General features: G+C 39.5%; 2 protein-coding genes across 2 annotated transcripts; one reads left to right on the top strand and one right to left on the bottom strand.

The window, feature by feature from the left end:
• Positions 1 to 27: 27 nt before the first annotated feature.
• Positions 28 to 3,541, top strand: LOC103841693 (general transcriptional corepressor trfA-like). The gene has a single exon (XM_033280087.1). The coding sequence runs from the start codon at positions 1,230 to 1,232 to the stop codon at positions 3,312 to 3,314; it is 2,085 nt and encodes a 694-aa protein (XP_033135978.1). The 5' UTR covers positions 28 to 1,229; the 3' UTR covers positions 3,315 to 3,541.
• A 4,996-nt stretch (positions 3,542 to 8,537) lies between these two features.
• On the bottom strand, positions 8,538 to 9,369 carry LOC103841692. The gene has a single exon (XM_009118244.3). It carries the CDS (start codon positions 9,319 to 9,321, stop codon positions 8,788 to 8,790), a length of 534 nt encoding a protein of 177 aa, XP_009116492.1. The 5' UTR covers positions 9,322 to 9,369; the 3' UTR covers positions 8,538 to 8,787.
• Between the last annotated feature and the right edge of the window lie 5,838 nt (positions 9,370 to 15,207).

Below are 15,207 nucleotides of genomic sequence, written 5' to 3'. Positions count from 1 at the left end.
ACACAGTAGGTTCCTTAGGAGAAAGAGTGTTGATAAACTTCAAAACCATTTCATAAATTTATGATATTCTCCTACAGGAAACAATATATGATTACAGTAATTAACCTTTGTCTGATTTGATGTTTATTAAACAGTCGAAAAAATGTCCATCCCAATCATGGAGAAGTGTTACTTCTCCAACACTTTTTTATATTTTAAGGTTAAAAAAATATCATCATTTGGTGAAATGAGTATTGCAATTACACGGAAGACCACAATTTCGTCCTATAAAGTCCGAAATTAGGTGAAAATTGATCTATGGGTAGTTAGGGATGTCAATTGGACGGACTGGGTGGATTTGGGCGTGTTCAGATGGGCTTATTTTTTTCTGGACGTTTTTGGTCGAGTCCAAATAGGACCATGTCCAAATAGGACCATATCTAAATAGGACCATGACCAGGTGGACTGTCCATGGAATCCAAATGTCCATTTAATGTAAAATATCTAATTTTCAAACTTAAAAGATGTACATATTAGAAATTTGTTTTACAAAACATACTTAAACTTACTTTAATTTCATGTTTTACAAAACATACTTAAACTTAAATTTCATGTTTCACAAAAGATATTTAAAATATTTGTGATTTTTTTTTTCTCAAATATTTGTGATTTCAAATTTTTTTTTAAAAAAATATAAGCGTATTTGGACGGCCCATGTCCATTTGGTTTTGTCCATTGGACTCTGGGCGCATCTGGGCATAATCCATTTGGACAGAAATATTTCGGGCATATTTGAGCGTGACCATATTAGTCCATATCGATTTGGACATGGGCCGCCCATAGACAATGTGCCTAATTGACATCCTTATGGGTAGTTGAGAAGGCACAGTGAATTGTGCTTTAGATATTTATCGAGATTTGTTCGATCCTTAATACTAGTGTACTTTAGACTTTTAGATATTTTTCAAAAAACATCTTCTATCCGCTGCAGCTCCAAGTTTTTTCCATAATCGCTCCCGTCAGAGACAGTAACATACAACAAGCCATGGATTCTCAGTCAACAAAGGGCCTCGTTTTTACAGCTGACCTACACTCGCTTGTAGTGTTTTGGTCTCTGTTACAAAACTGAGTTCCAGTTTTAAGCTTCTTCTCAATTTCCTTTGCTGGGTCCTAGCTCCCACAAAGGAAGACGTTTCTTCACAGGCGGTTAAGCTTCTCTACAGATCTATAATTTATCTGATAATTCAAAGATGTCTCAGTCACTCACAAACTCCAACAAGAACAAGATGCAAGTGCAAGTACAAGAGGAGGAGGAGGATGACCTGGTTATCCTTCCGGCAGTAGATAACTCTGAGCTGATTGCTCGCTTCAAACTCAGCCTAGTTGGAAGACTCTTCAACGGAGAAAGGCGCAGTGTTGAAACTCTTATTGCTCTCCTCCCAAGGCCAAGTATCTGGGACGTTGAAGGCAGGGTTCGTGGAGTGGACTTGGGAAACCAACGATTTCAATTTGACTTTGAATCGGAAGAAGATCTTCAGAAGGTCCTTAGTAAAAGACCATGCCATTTCAACAAATGGTCTTTTGCTCTAGAGAGATGGGCACCTCATATAGGAGACTCCTTCCCAAACACTATGACTTTTTGGGTTACTGTCATGGGTATCCCGACACACTTCTGGCTTGATCCAATCTTCAGGACCCTCGGAAGAAGACTTGGAGACGTAGGTTTAGTGGAGGAAAAAACAGCAAAGTTTCAGGTGGTGCTTAATGCCGAACTCCCCTTGAAGTTTGCTCTGCGTGCGCAGCTCCCCTCAGGGGAAATTGTTCCGGTTTCCCTGGAATATGTTAACCTTCATCGCTGGTGCCACTCATGTCGCCGTATCTCCCATGAAGTTGATACTTGCCCGCTGTTAACTGAAGAGCAAAGAGAACAATTTCGATTATCAAAAGAAAATAACAGAGACCAAGGGCAACAATCCAGAATTGATTCAAATAGGAAGGGAGACCTTTCAAAGAGATTCAATGTAGCTGGACAAAAGCCTCCAAGCTATCTTGAGAGACGCTCCGGGGAAGGAACTCAAAGAGATAACAGGGACAGCGTATGGAAACGTATTGACTCCCGGTATGCTCCTAGAGATGACCACCGTGAGAACAATCGTCAGGCACCGAGAGACCGTGACCGTGATATCTTACCCCCTAGCAAAGAGACTTACAACAAGCGTAGGTATGATGATTCTTTCGCTGCAAGCAAACATCGGGAAGAAACTCGGAGAGCGGAGAGAAAACATGTACCTACAGCCCAGAGCTCTAAGGGAGGGAGAGCACCCGAAGGCCCTCGTGATAATAAAGCTGCTCGGCCATCATCTAGCTCTAAGGGAGAGAGAGAAGCTGACGATCCTCCCTATACTCAGCTTGAACAGCCACAACCGGCTAAACAGATCATCTCCTCCCCAGATCATGTCAGGGAAAGACCGTTTAGATTGTCTCTCCAGAAAAACTCTTCTGGTGATTTGAAACTGAAAGGAAAAATAGGCGATATGGGAGACTCCTCTGAATCCGTAAGCTCGGCAAAAAAGAGTCTCAACTTTGCAGATAAGGCTAATCAGTCCCCATCCAGATCCCAACCTCCCCTGCTACCTGTTTCCAGCGAGGAAAAGAGGAAAAAAAGTTGGTACGAGATGACAATGGAGGAGGAAGAGGAGGCTATCAAAACAAATACTGAAGCTGATTTCAATACTCACTTGGGGGAGACAGAGCTGAATGAAATTAACGATCCTAATGAGGATAAAATTCTGGAAGAGGATGATTGGATAATTAATGGTGAAACCTTTGATGTTGATGATGATGATCTGATGGACGAAGATGAACTGCTGTACGATGAGAATCACAAGGAGGAGGAGACTGAACAGTCGATGGATTCAAAACTCATGTCTCAGGCAGGGGAGAGTTCAATCGGAGCGAAAGATAACTTCAAGGAGACGAAGACAGACGAGACACTGAACCGGCTTGGGGGGATCGCGATTGGGCCTAGCTCCAGTCGAGAGAGAGGAGAAGGGAGAGAGAAGCAATCACCATCTCATCTACTGCAATCTCCGTTCAAGAAGAAGAAGGGCTCACCAAACACTCACGCTGCCGGATTATCTTTGAGGAAGAGGAATATGATTAAGGGTCGGGCCTCACCCAAATTCAAGGAGGCAAAAGATGGGCCGCCTATGGGCTCTAAATCCTCTATGGGTCAGTTAGAAAAAATGCATGGTGGAGGTAAAGAAGAAGCACTTACGAAGACTAAGAACAAAGCTGCGAAGGTGGGAAGCAAACCACCCAAGATCCCCAAATGAATACAGTAGCATGGAATTGTCAAGGTGCGGGTGCCGACCTTACAAAGGAGCACCTCGAAGAACTATATCATTGCTTTTTACCTAGATTTTTATTTCTTTCGGAGACTAAAAACAATCGGAATTTCTTGCAAGATGTGCAAGTTTCTTTTGGATATGATCATGTTTGTACTGTTGACCCGGTTGGTCGAAGTGGAGGTTTAGCCCTTTTTTACATGGAGGATCCGTCAGTTACTATTTTGTATGCGGATAAAAATATGATTGATATTGAAACAAGACTTGAAGGACATGAAATTTTTATGACGTTCGTGTATGGTGACCCTGTTGTTAGACATCGGGACCAAGTTTGGGAACGATTGTCACGCATGAGTACTACACGTAACAAAGCATGGTTTATGATTGGAGATTTCAACGAGATCACTGGGAATCATGAAAAGAGGGGAGGAAGACGTCGATTAGAGAGCTCTTTCCTCCCTTTCCGTACCATGTTAGAAAACTGTGGAATGCTAGACTTTCCATACAAAGGAAACTCATTCTCGTGGGTGGGAAAAAGACAATCCGGAAAAGTTAAATGCAAACTAGACAGAGCAGTGGCAAATGAAGATTGCCACGCCTTATTTACTCACTCAGTTGTAGAATTTTTGCAACTTTGGGGTTCGGATCATAGACCGGTCCTAGCAAGGATCCAATCCAGTGTTCGGAGGAAAAGGAAGAATTTCAGATTTGACAAGAGATGGATAGGAAAACCAGGATTTAAAGAAGCAGTAATCTCGGGATGGGGACAATTTGATGAAATTCCAATGAGGAATTTTCATCAAAAAGTTACCTCATGTCGAAATAAGATTAGTTCATGGAAAAAGCAAAACCCTGCAAACTCAGCTCTATTGATTAAGGAGTTAAAAGATAAGATAGATTTGGCGCAAGATGATGAATTCACTACAACAGAAGAATTAGGAGTTTTGCGAAGGCAACTGATTTTGGCATATCGAGAAGAAAATACTTTTTGGGAACAGAAAAGCAGGGATCAATGGCACAAAGATGGGGACAGGAACACAAAATTTCATCATGCCACTACAAAACAACGAAGAGCCCAGAATCGGATAATTAGTATCAAAGATAAACATGGGAAGCTGGTCGAGAGTGAAATTGGGGTGGAGAACGTGGCTGTTCAATACTTTCGAGATCTCTTCTCTACTTCTTTACCAACAGAACTAGACGCTTCCCTCCGCTTCATCTCAGGAAAGGTGTCAAGTACCGACAATAGGTTACTTTTAGAGGAACCGTCGGAACAAGAAATTAGAAAAGCTCTCTTCGATATCAATCCAGATAAAGCTCCCGGTCCAGATGGCATGACTAGTAAATTATTTCAGAGATTCTGGCGGGAAATGCGGCAAGACATTATTAGACTTGTCCGAGACTTCTTTGCGACAGGCAGTTTTGATCCATTATTGAACCAGACGAATATATGCCTCATCCCAAAAAAGAAGAAACCTCGAGACATGACTGAATTTAGACCTATCAGTCTTTGTAATGTTAGCTACAAGATTATATCTAAGCTTCTTTGCAAGAGACTAAAGAGAGTTATTCCGCATTTGATCTCGGAGACACAATCGGCCTTTGTGGCAAAACGTTTGATTACTGATAACATCCTGATAGCACAAGAAAACTTTCACGCCCTACGGACGAACCAGCGATGTAGGGAAGACTTCATGGCTATTAAAACAGATATGAGTAAAGCTTACGATAGAGTGGAATGGAGCTTCTTAGCAACTTTGATGCTGAAGATGGGCTTTGATGAAAGACTGGTTGACCTCATTATGTGTTGTGTCACGTCGGTCACATATCAAGTCTTAGTCAATGGGCAACCAAGAGGGCGAATCCTACCAAAGAGAGGGTTGAGGCAAGGAGACCCACTCTCCCCTTTTTTATTCATCTTGTGTACGGAGGCTTTGATCTCACTTTTGAATGGAGCGGAAGCGGAAAAGAAAATTTTAGGAATTCGTGTTGCTAGGGCGAGCCCAAGGATCTCTCATCTTCTTTTCGCAGATGACAGTCTTTTCTTTTGTAAAGCGGATTTAAGCCAATGCAAGGAGATCATGGATATTCTAGATATTTATGGGAAAGCTTCTGGACAACGACTAAATGCGTCAAAATCATCAATAATTTTTGGAAACCGAGTGGAGAGTTCTCGGAAGCAAGATATAAAAGATGCCTTAGGATTCTCTTCAGAAGGCGGCATGGGGATGTACCTTGGATTACCAGAACAAATCGGTGGCTCAAAAATGAGAGTGTTCTCCTTTGTACAAGATCGGTTTAATGGTCGTGTCAACAATTGGTCATCGAGACTCCTCTCTAAAGGAGGGAAAGAAGTTCAAGTCAAATCTGTGGCTCAAGCAGTTCCGACCTTTGTGATGTCGTGTTACTTGCTTCCCCATGGCATTACCGATAAACTAAGGAGCACAACATCTAATTTTTGGTGGAGCTCAAACCAGAACAGCAGAGGCTTACATTGGATTGCATGGGACGAGATCTGTACCCCCAAAGATTTGGGGGGACTAGGATTTCGAGATCTCCATGACTTCAATATCGCCCTTCTTGCAAAACAATTGTGGAGACTAATTCATTTTCCGGACTCCTTATTAGCACGTGTTTTGAAAGGACGGTACTATAATCACACTTCTCCATTAGAAGATCGGCGTACATACTCACCATCATATGGATGGCGTAGTATCATGGCAGCAAAACCTCTACTCATATCGGGTTTACGGAAAACAATTGGCACGGGCCAGGATACAAGGGTTTGGAGTGAGTCTTGGGTTCCAGATGTAGTGGCTCGACCACCTAGGCCCGCTGATCACATTGTATACATGCTACCCCAACTCCTTGTTCAGTCCTTCATTAGGAATGATACCAAAGAGTGGGATATACAACTTCTACGGGATTTCTTTCACCCAGACGATATCCCTTTGATACTTGGGCTGAAACCTTCTCTCTCTCGTGCTCCGGATCGATATGTTTGGAACCATACAAAATCTGGAATTTATTCAGTTAAAACCGGCTATGATCTACTTCGATCGAGCAAGTTGAGTCCTTCACAGGAAGGGGCTGTAGAACCAAGTTACACGAGCCTTCAAAGCCATGCTTGGAAGATAAAGGCCCCGAGTAAGATGAAACATTTTTTGTGGCAGGCTATCTCGGGCTGTGTAGCAACGGCAGAGAGACTCATGTACAGACACCTGGGCACCGATAGGAGTTGTCCTAGATGTGCTGGCCCAGTGGAGTCGATTAATCATCTTCTTTTTGAATGCCCACCAGCTCTTCAGATTTGGGCTTTATCGGACTACCCGTCCATTCCGGGTTACTTCCCGAGTACATCCATATATCAAAACATGAATTTCCTGTTTTGGAAGAGAAAAGAGGTGGCTCCTCTGAGACCACAATTCGATACCTTTCCATGGATCTGTTGGTACATTTGGAAGGCGAGAAACGACAAACTCTTCAATGGGAAAGACGCATCTCCAATTGACACCCTCCAACATGCGTCTCTTGAGGCAGAATGTTGGAGGAAGGCTAACGAAAAGGAGGAAGCAGACGAGGATCATGACGATCCCCCTACTACAGAGGTTGAGACAGTGCCCCCTTGGATACCCCAAATTCCTACTTGCCAAATTGATGCATCGTGGATCAATAATGGCAGTGTTAGTGGCTTAGGGTGGAGTCTTAAGGATCAAATGGGCTTAGAATACATCGGACTACGGGCGTGTAACAGGAGCCTCTCAGCTTTACATGCTGAGATGGAAGGGTTACTTTGGGCAGCCTCATGTATGAGAGACAGAAGGATTACTTCTGTACGGTTTGAGACGGACTGCTCGGACTTAGTGGATATGACTACAAACCCGATGGACTGGCCAGCTTTCGCGACAGAGATCGAGGTGTTCCAGAGGTTACAGGATGACTTCGAGGATGTGAGACTGACTCATATTCCTCGAAGCCAGAATGGCCGGGCAGACGGGTTAGCAAAAGATGCAAGAACCAGAGGTTATATTTTTTCCCATATAGATCAGATCCAGACAGATGGAGATGCTCTTCGGAGGATCGGTTCGTCTGCTCTCCACTTGATCTAGCTTAGATGGGTTGTCGACAAAAAAAAAAAAAGATATTTTTCAAAAAAAATAAATAAATATATATATATATATATTATTTTCCAAGTATTCACAACAATGTATCTCGAGTTGTACGGATTGAAAGTTATAGACTCAATTTAATTACGCATAACAATTATGTTAGACTCTGCGTCACATTTTCAGGAAAAAATGAAATTAATCTCAGAGTTATACCAACTTCTCTATTAAAAGAGAAGTACCATTTTTATCTACTATTTAGAAGTTTACTATGATTATTTCATTAATCACATAATATGACATAATAGTTAATAAGAATATTAATAATAAATTAATTTTAACTCTAGATTTGAATTTTATTTTCAGTTATAACAAAATCTATTGAGAAAAATCTAACAAAATCCTACTAAATTTTTAAATAATTTTTATTAAATATTGTATTAACTAATTTCGTAATTAAGTAATATAATGTTTTTATTTAAATAAATTATCATCTACCACTAAAACGGGTTCAAATTTGTTAATCATGTCATATTTTTTATACAAATGAAGTTATTAACATATGTTAAAATTTTATTTACAGCTATATATTTTCAAAAATCATATGTTGAAGAATATTTTTTTTTTATTATTTCAAATTATGAAAACTCGAAAACGTAATAAAAAAGGTAAAATGTATAAAACGAACCCTTATATTAATAAAGTAATAAGAAACCTAAACAATAAAATTAAAGAGTTATAAAATACATAACACTAAGATATAGATTATATATTTAAATTTATATAATAATATCAAAATTAAATATTTATAAAATGAAAATATACCCGCACGATGTGCAGGGTAAACTCTAGTTTATATTAAAGGCATTACTAATCAATCAATGTACATATGTTAACGGTAACTATTCACAATGAATTATGTTTCGTTTTTAAGACTATTGCACTTCCAACAGAGGTATTTTTGTCTTTCAATTTTATCTTTTATTAAACTCTTTTTTTTTTGTTTTGTTAGAAATGTTGATTCTGATCTTTGTTAGTTCCTCGTTTAATTATTTTCTTTAAACTCTCTCAAGATTGGGCATAGTTAAGTACTAGGCAAGTTGGATACAGTTTACCAAACACTAATCAAAACTTACAACTTAACTAGATGTGCCCAATTAGATGGACAAGATTATTTATTTGTTTTTACAATACCATGTTTCACTGACTACCCCAAAAGTTCCAACTTCTTGCACATTACCACCAAAACTTTCAAGATACACTTTCCCCACCTTGTGGCAATATTATCAAATCAAACTAGCTAAGATTTTACAACATGATTATTAATTAATGAGACAAAAGTCAAAATCTATGTTTCACAAACCCCTTTCTAACATTTCTTGAAACCTTCTGTAAGATTCGACTTTCTCGAGCAAGAACTTCTCGTGGCAATTAGCGATGAACATATCGGCCAAATGATCAATATCATCATCATCATTGGCTCCTGCATCATCTCTTACCTCTTCCAAATCCTCGACCTTCTTGTGCTCCAGCCACTCGAGGTAGCCAGAGAGCTGAGATTCATCATCTTCTTCACCATTGATGTCAGAGACAGAAAAAGGGAAAGGCTGAGGCACAGGAACAACATCAGAGGAACACCAGTTGTAGTGCAATCTGAACGACCCGAAGAAGATCTTGCGTTGATTCTTTGAAGCCTTTCTTGGAAAAAACATGGTGAGCTTTCGTTTCTTGTTGTTGTGTTTAGACATCTCTAGAAAGATTGATTTAGCTTTAGAGACAGCTCTAAGGAAACGGTAGAGAGGGTGTGCAAGGAGATTTTGGATTAAGGTTTTGAGTTTCATGGATGGTGATGAAGAAGATGATGAATATGATGATGATTTGAGCTGCATGACTTTAACACTCAAGAGAGATACTCTTTCTCACACTTATTTTGTGTGGTTTTTCTCTATGCATTGTAGTGATCAACACTCGTGGGACTTTATAAAGGATTTTTTTGACTTTTTAGCCACTCATTTCCTTGTTATTTTCTGAATAAAGTTCTTGGAATAGTGGGCGTTTTTGTAATTTGCTTTTTCACGAAATGATTGTTTTTTTTTCTGTAACATGAGTGTAAATTTCCATAGAACTCCCACGAAATAAAGTGGATTTTGCTTTATTGCTTATTTACTATGTTATTTTCTAATTCCTAGCGAGAAAATGTTGTTATAGACTTATTAAAAATATTTAAATGCGAAGAAGATCTTGTTAAGTTAATATTTAGGTGTGATATGTGTTAAGTTATCGATTAGGATGGACACGCAAAATAAATTGTGAAGCACATACACGTAATCTATCTATAGATACAATATATATTGATGTGCCTTCTTTGTATTTTATAGCATAAAAACCAAAATAATTTCTGGTTTTTAACAATTTTACTTGTTTTAGGAATGAAAAAAATTAAAAACAAACTATGTATATGTGTGGTGCAACACAAGAAGTAGAGTGAGCCACAAAAGGGTTTGGCTGAGGACTGAATTTTTAAACTCCTAATTAGGTATCGGGAAGAGCTCAAAGTCATTAAAACATTGCGTAAGGTTAAAGAAACCAAACACTTCCTATGATTTATTTGTGGTTATATTTATATTGTTTTGTAACCTCAGATTCCCACCACTTCATGTTTCACTTCTGTTAATTTGATTTAATCTACTACAAACGCAGACAACCTTCTGATGATTCTATAATATTTTATAAACGTGATATAAATATATAAGTTATTGCTTGTGTTTGGTGATTTGAATAAGACCAAACCCCACCCTACAACTAATAGTACATCTTAGTTTATACACTGTTCTTAACTTCAACCAAACTCCCACATTTCCCAAACTTAGATCGGATCAACAACATGATTTATTCTACACTTCCATTTTTCACCCAAAGTTACTCTTGTACTTAGAAAGAGATGTAAAATATCATTAATAAAGCTTCAAAAATTGTAGGCAGAATGCCAAAGTATATATGACTTACAAAGTATATATGACTTACTCAAAGGTTGTTTTGTGATATCATCCAAGAAAAAAAAAATATATATATATATGAATTTATTTATTTTTACTATATTAATGGTTGTAATTAATTATGGCTTAATTATTGATTAATTTTTTTTTGTTGGCTGGTGTTCATTTGGATCTACAAATGGATTAAATTTAGGCAATCGTATCAATGCAAATTAGGCCAAAGGTCCTTGTCGTCATGGAATCTTGGACCAGTTGCAGGAATTTATAGGGGTTCTTGAGGCCAAACAAGTCCCAATAAGCACATGTCTTCTACACACAATCATATATCGTTAACTACATATACATTTAGCTAGTTAGTGATTGATTCTATCAAATTAATCTCAAAAACACACATATTAGAAAATTATTAATTTTGGTAATACGCAAAATTTCATCCAGTTTTAATCCAAGTCTCAGGTATGTAAAATGCGAAGGAGTTTTGTATGTAAATATGAATTAGTTCACTATACGACGATTTCACTAATTTAAATTATCTTTTTAAATATATAGCATTACTTTTTTGTGGATGATATAAATAAATGATTTGTCTGATCTTCATTTTTCAAATAGCCGCGAACGGCGCATAAGGCTTAAGCCTCGCTGAAAACCTCAAAGACCGAGGATATATAAAACAAGTTAAATTATATCCTATAAGTAAATGTAATAAATCCAATGTGCTCTGGTCTAAATATATTCTTTTAAGAAATATTTTTGTAGACTTGGAAAAATAAATTAGACAAGAAATCAAAGTGGCTGATTTCCAGTTGATCGGCCACCTTAATCCCTGGAGCTTTTGTCTTTCTTACACTTAATTAAGCGTAAGGCCAAAATACACATGCAGAGCACATCTACTTTGTAAATTTTAGTTAATATAATCAGTCTTATTTAAAACTTCTGAACCATAGTAATAGTCTCTTATTATGACACGGCGCAGAAAAGTAAATTTTCATGCAAATTTACACGTAAAATCTTTTCGTTGACGAACTTAGCTCTTTGAGGTCAAAGTTTAAAAGGTCCTTCAGTGTTACACATTGGAAATAAAACTTTGGATAATACAAGTCATAACCATAATCTATAGTAACTCCAGGATTATATTAATTATCAGTCAATGCCTACGTGTATGTTTTCATTGAATCTTGTATTCATGCACGTATTAACTAACCATAAATTCCTACGATATATATACCCCAATTTCATTCATCAGAATATGAATTTAAAGTGATTAAATGTCATGTTTTTTTGGTGATATATAAGTAGGGAAAAGCAGAGAAAAGAAGAGAGTGGAGAAGAAGGAAAGGTAAGAAAGAGGTGTCTGTCTCCAAAGTGCATCAGCAAGGCGTGTGGAGAATCCATGGATGACACAGAAGATGAAAGAGTTGGTATCTCTCTTTTAACCACTCTGCAACTGCTCCTTCCATCATTTTTATTTCTCTAATTTTTTCTACCCGTGTTAATTAGCTAGGTTCCATGCACTCAAAGTTGTATACGCGAAGTTTTGGTCTATTAAAGGAGTAACGTAAGAAAGTTGAAATGTTTGAAGCTAAAAGGGGTTAGAGAGGATCAAATTGATAGAGAGAGTTGGTTATCAGAAACACACTTGATAGAGATTTGTCAAGTCATAGAAGAAATCGAAATGAAAGTAATAACTCGCATTGCGGAAACGGAAGAGGAGAGAATCCGACGTATCAAAGGCAAGGCGATTGACACAGGCTCCCCCTCATCTCTCGGCAATCCCAAAAGACCTTCATTTTCCCTGGTGCAGCGAAACACCACTCTCACAATCAACGAGCAACATGCTTCCTCTCCTCAGCGCGCCTTACTAGCAGAACAAAGGTATCATCTATCGACCCAGGAACCTAACGATCTCTCCTTTGTACCAATGGAGGGCTTAGAATTAGGAATTGATACCCCCTTAACTGAGCTAGAGAATGCTGAGGTAGATAATCTGGTCTTAGAGACCGAACGTTTAGAGATGGAAGAAAATATGCTTGATATTGATAATATGATTGATGTTGATAATGATGATCTTCTTGGAGATAGTCCTGATCATGATGCAGAGAAAATCGAGGCGATTTCTCAACTCTCTCCAGCAACTGCTGCGATCTCAAGGGATGCTCTCCCACCTCCCCAGCAAGACACTGCCATGGCTGATGCTACCCTCCAACAAGTCCCTGTGAACAAGACTCAGCGTAAACACAGGGACCAGATGCTGGGCTATGCTCCAAAAGGTCTTCTGAAGAAGAAGGTTCCTCGATCCCCAGCGAAAGGATCGACAGCATCAAAAAAGCTCCAGGTGATTCAGTCCCTTAATTCTAAAGCCTCTCCAAAGAAGAAGACAATTTCGGGTAAAAGGCATTCGTCCTCTTCGTCCATGGTCCCTCGCAATGAGGTGTTTCCTTCTGCTTTAAGCAAAAAATCTGTGTTCCTCTCAGGTTCGGTGGTGTCCCAGAAACCATCCAGTAAGAAGATATGAGTGCAATAGCTTGGAATTGTCAGGGTGCCGGAGCTTACCTGACGAAACAACACCTCCGGGAGCTGCATCGTTGTTTTCTTCCTTCTTTTATCTTTTTATCTGAAACAAAAAACAATTATTCTTTTCTTCAAGATTTTCAGTTTGAATTTGGTTATAATAAATTGTTCACCGTGGAACCCGAGGGTAGAAGCGGTGGACTAGCTCTTTTTTACTTGGATTCTTTTGATGTAAATATTCTTTTCTCCAATAATCGTATGATCGATATTGAGGCAACCATTGAAGGACACAAGGTCTTCATCTCGTTTGTATATGGGGATCCGGTTGTTGAGTACCGAGAAAATGTTTGGGAAAGGCTCACTCGCATGAGCCTTACGAGGACGGGACCATGGCTGATGGTCGGAGACTTCAATGAGATAACTAGTAACCTGGAAAAAAAAGGTGGCCGCAAGAGGACCGACGCTTCCTTTCTCCCCTTCCGAACCATGCTCGCAAACTGCGGGATGATCGAATTCCCTCATAAAGGAAATTTCTTCTCTTGGGTCGGTAATAGATCAACTGGGAAAGTTCAATGTAGACTTGACCGTGCAGTAGGTAATGAAGATTGGCACCACTGCTTTTCCCACACTAATGTGGAGTACCTTAGACTTTGGGGCAGTGATCACCGACCTATAATCACGCGTTTCCTATCAGTCAAAAACAGGGGCAAGCGAGCCTTCAAATTCGATAAGAGATGGTTAGGCAAAGATGGATTCAGAGATCAAATTATACAAGGCTGGAGTGAACCAGATCTCTTCGGCCAAGAGGATCTCCATGACCGGATCGCGAGGTGTCGTAGTTTTATCGCCAGATGGAAACGTTCAAATACCTCCAATGCAGCAAAAAAGATCGAAGAGATAAAAACTCATCTCGAGAAGGCCCAAACAGATGATAACTTCTCCCAGGAAGCAATTCTGAATCTAAAATGGAACCTATGTGCTGCTTTCAGAGATGAAGAACTATACTGGAAACAGAAGAGCCGAGCGAACTGGCTTCGTGAAGGAGATCAAAATACTAGGTTCTTTCATGCCACCACGAAGCAACGAAGAGCTCGGAACAGAATAGTGAAACTACGTAAAGCTAATGGTGCTTGGGCCGAAACAGAGGATGAGCTTGAGAATGTAGCATCTTGTTATTTCCAGACCCTCTTTACCTCTTCCGACCCCTCTGCCTTCGAAGAATCTCTGAAGTATATCACGGCAAAGGTCACACCAGCCATGAATGAAGCCTTGACGAAAATTCCATCAGATGATGAGATCCGGAAAGCAGCTTTTGACATTAACCCGGACAAGGCTCCAGGTCCCGATGGCATGACTAGCCTTTTCTTCCAAAAGTTCTGGGGAATAACAGCAGAAGCCCTGCAACAAACGGTCAAAGATTTCTTCCTGCACAATGTACTGGACCCCCGTCTAAATCAAACCAACATATGCCTCATTCCAAAGACGGAGCGGCCAAGTGAAATGACCGAGTTCCGCCCTATCAGCCTTTGCAACGTAAGCTACAAAGTTATCTCCAAAATTTTGAGCAAACGTCTAAAACGTTGCCTTCCCACCCTGATCTCGGAGACGCAATCGGCCTTTGTGGCTAGACGACTTATCACAGATAATATCCTCGTCGCTCACGAAGTCTTCCATGCTCTGCGCACAAACCCGAGCTGTAAAGCCAAGTTCCTAGCCATCAAGACTGATATGAGCAAGGCATTCGATAGAGTTGAATGGTCCTTTTTGGAATCTCTACTACTGAAACTGGGGTTTGCGGAAAAATGGGTATCTTGGATTAAAATATGTATATCTTCAGTGTCATACCAAGTCCTCCTCAATGGAGAGCCGAAAGGAAATATCTCCCCAACTAGAGGAATTAGGCAAGGTGATCCCCTATCGCCTTTCCTTTTTATTATTCTCACGGAGGCCCTTATCTCTCAGATACAAGGTGCAGAGAGAGAAGGCAGGATCACAGGCCTAAAAATCGCTCGAGGAAGTCCCCCAGTTTCCCATCTTCTTTTTGCAGACGACAGTCTATTCTTCTGTAAAGCAGAAATCTCGCAATGTGCGGAGCTTATGAAAATTATCAACACATATGGCTGCTCCTCTGGACAATTGATAAATGTAGATAAATCATCTATACTGTTTGGGAACAAGGTACCTGCAGATAGGAAAGCAGAGATAAAACAGGCCCTCGGCATTACGAAAGAAGGAGGCATGGGTGTATACCTTGGGTTACCAGAAAAAATC

Source organism: Brassica rapa, chromosome A09 (assembly GCF_000309985.2).
Source record: "Brassica rapa cultivar Chiifu-401-42 chromosome A09, CAAS_Brap_v3.01, whole genome shotgun sequence".
Classification (NCBI taxonomy): Eukaryota; Viridiplantae; Streptophyta; class Magnoliopsida; order Brassicales; family Brassicaceae; genus Brassica; species Brassica rapa.
This window is presented reverse-complemented; position numbering and strand designations above follow the sequence as displayed.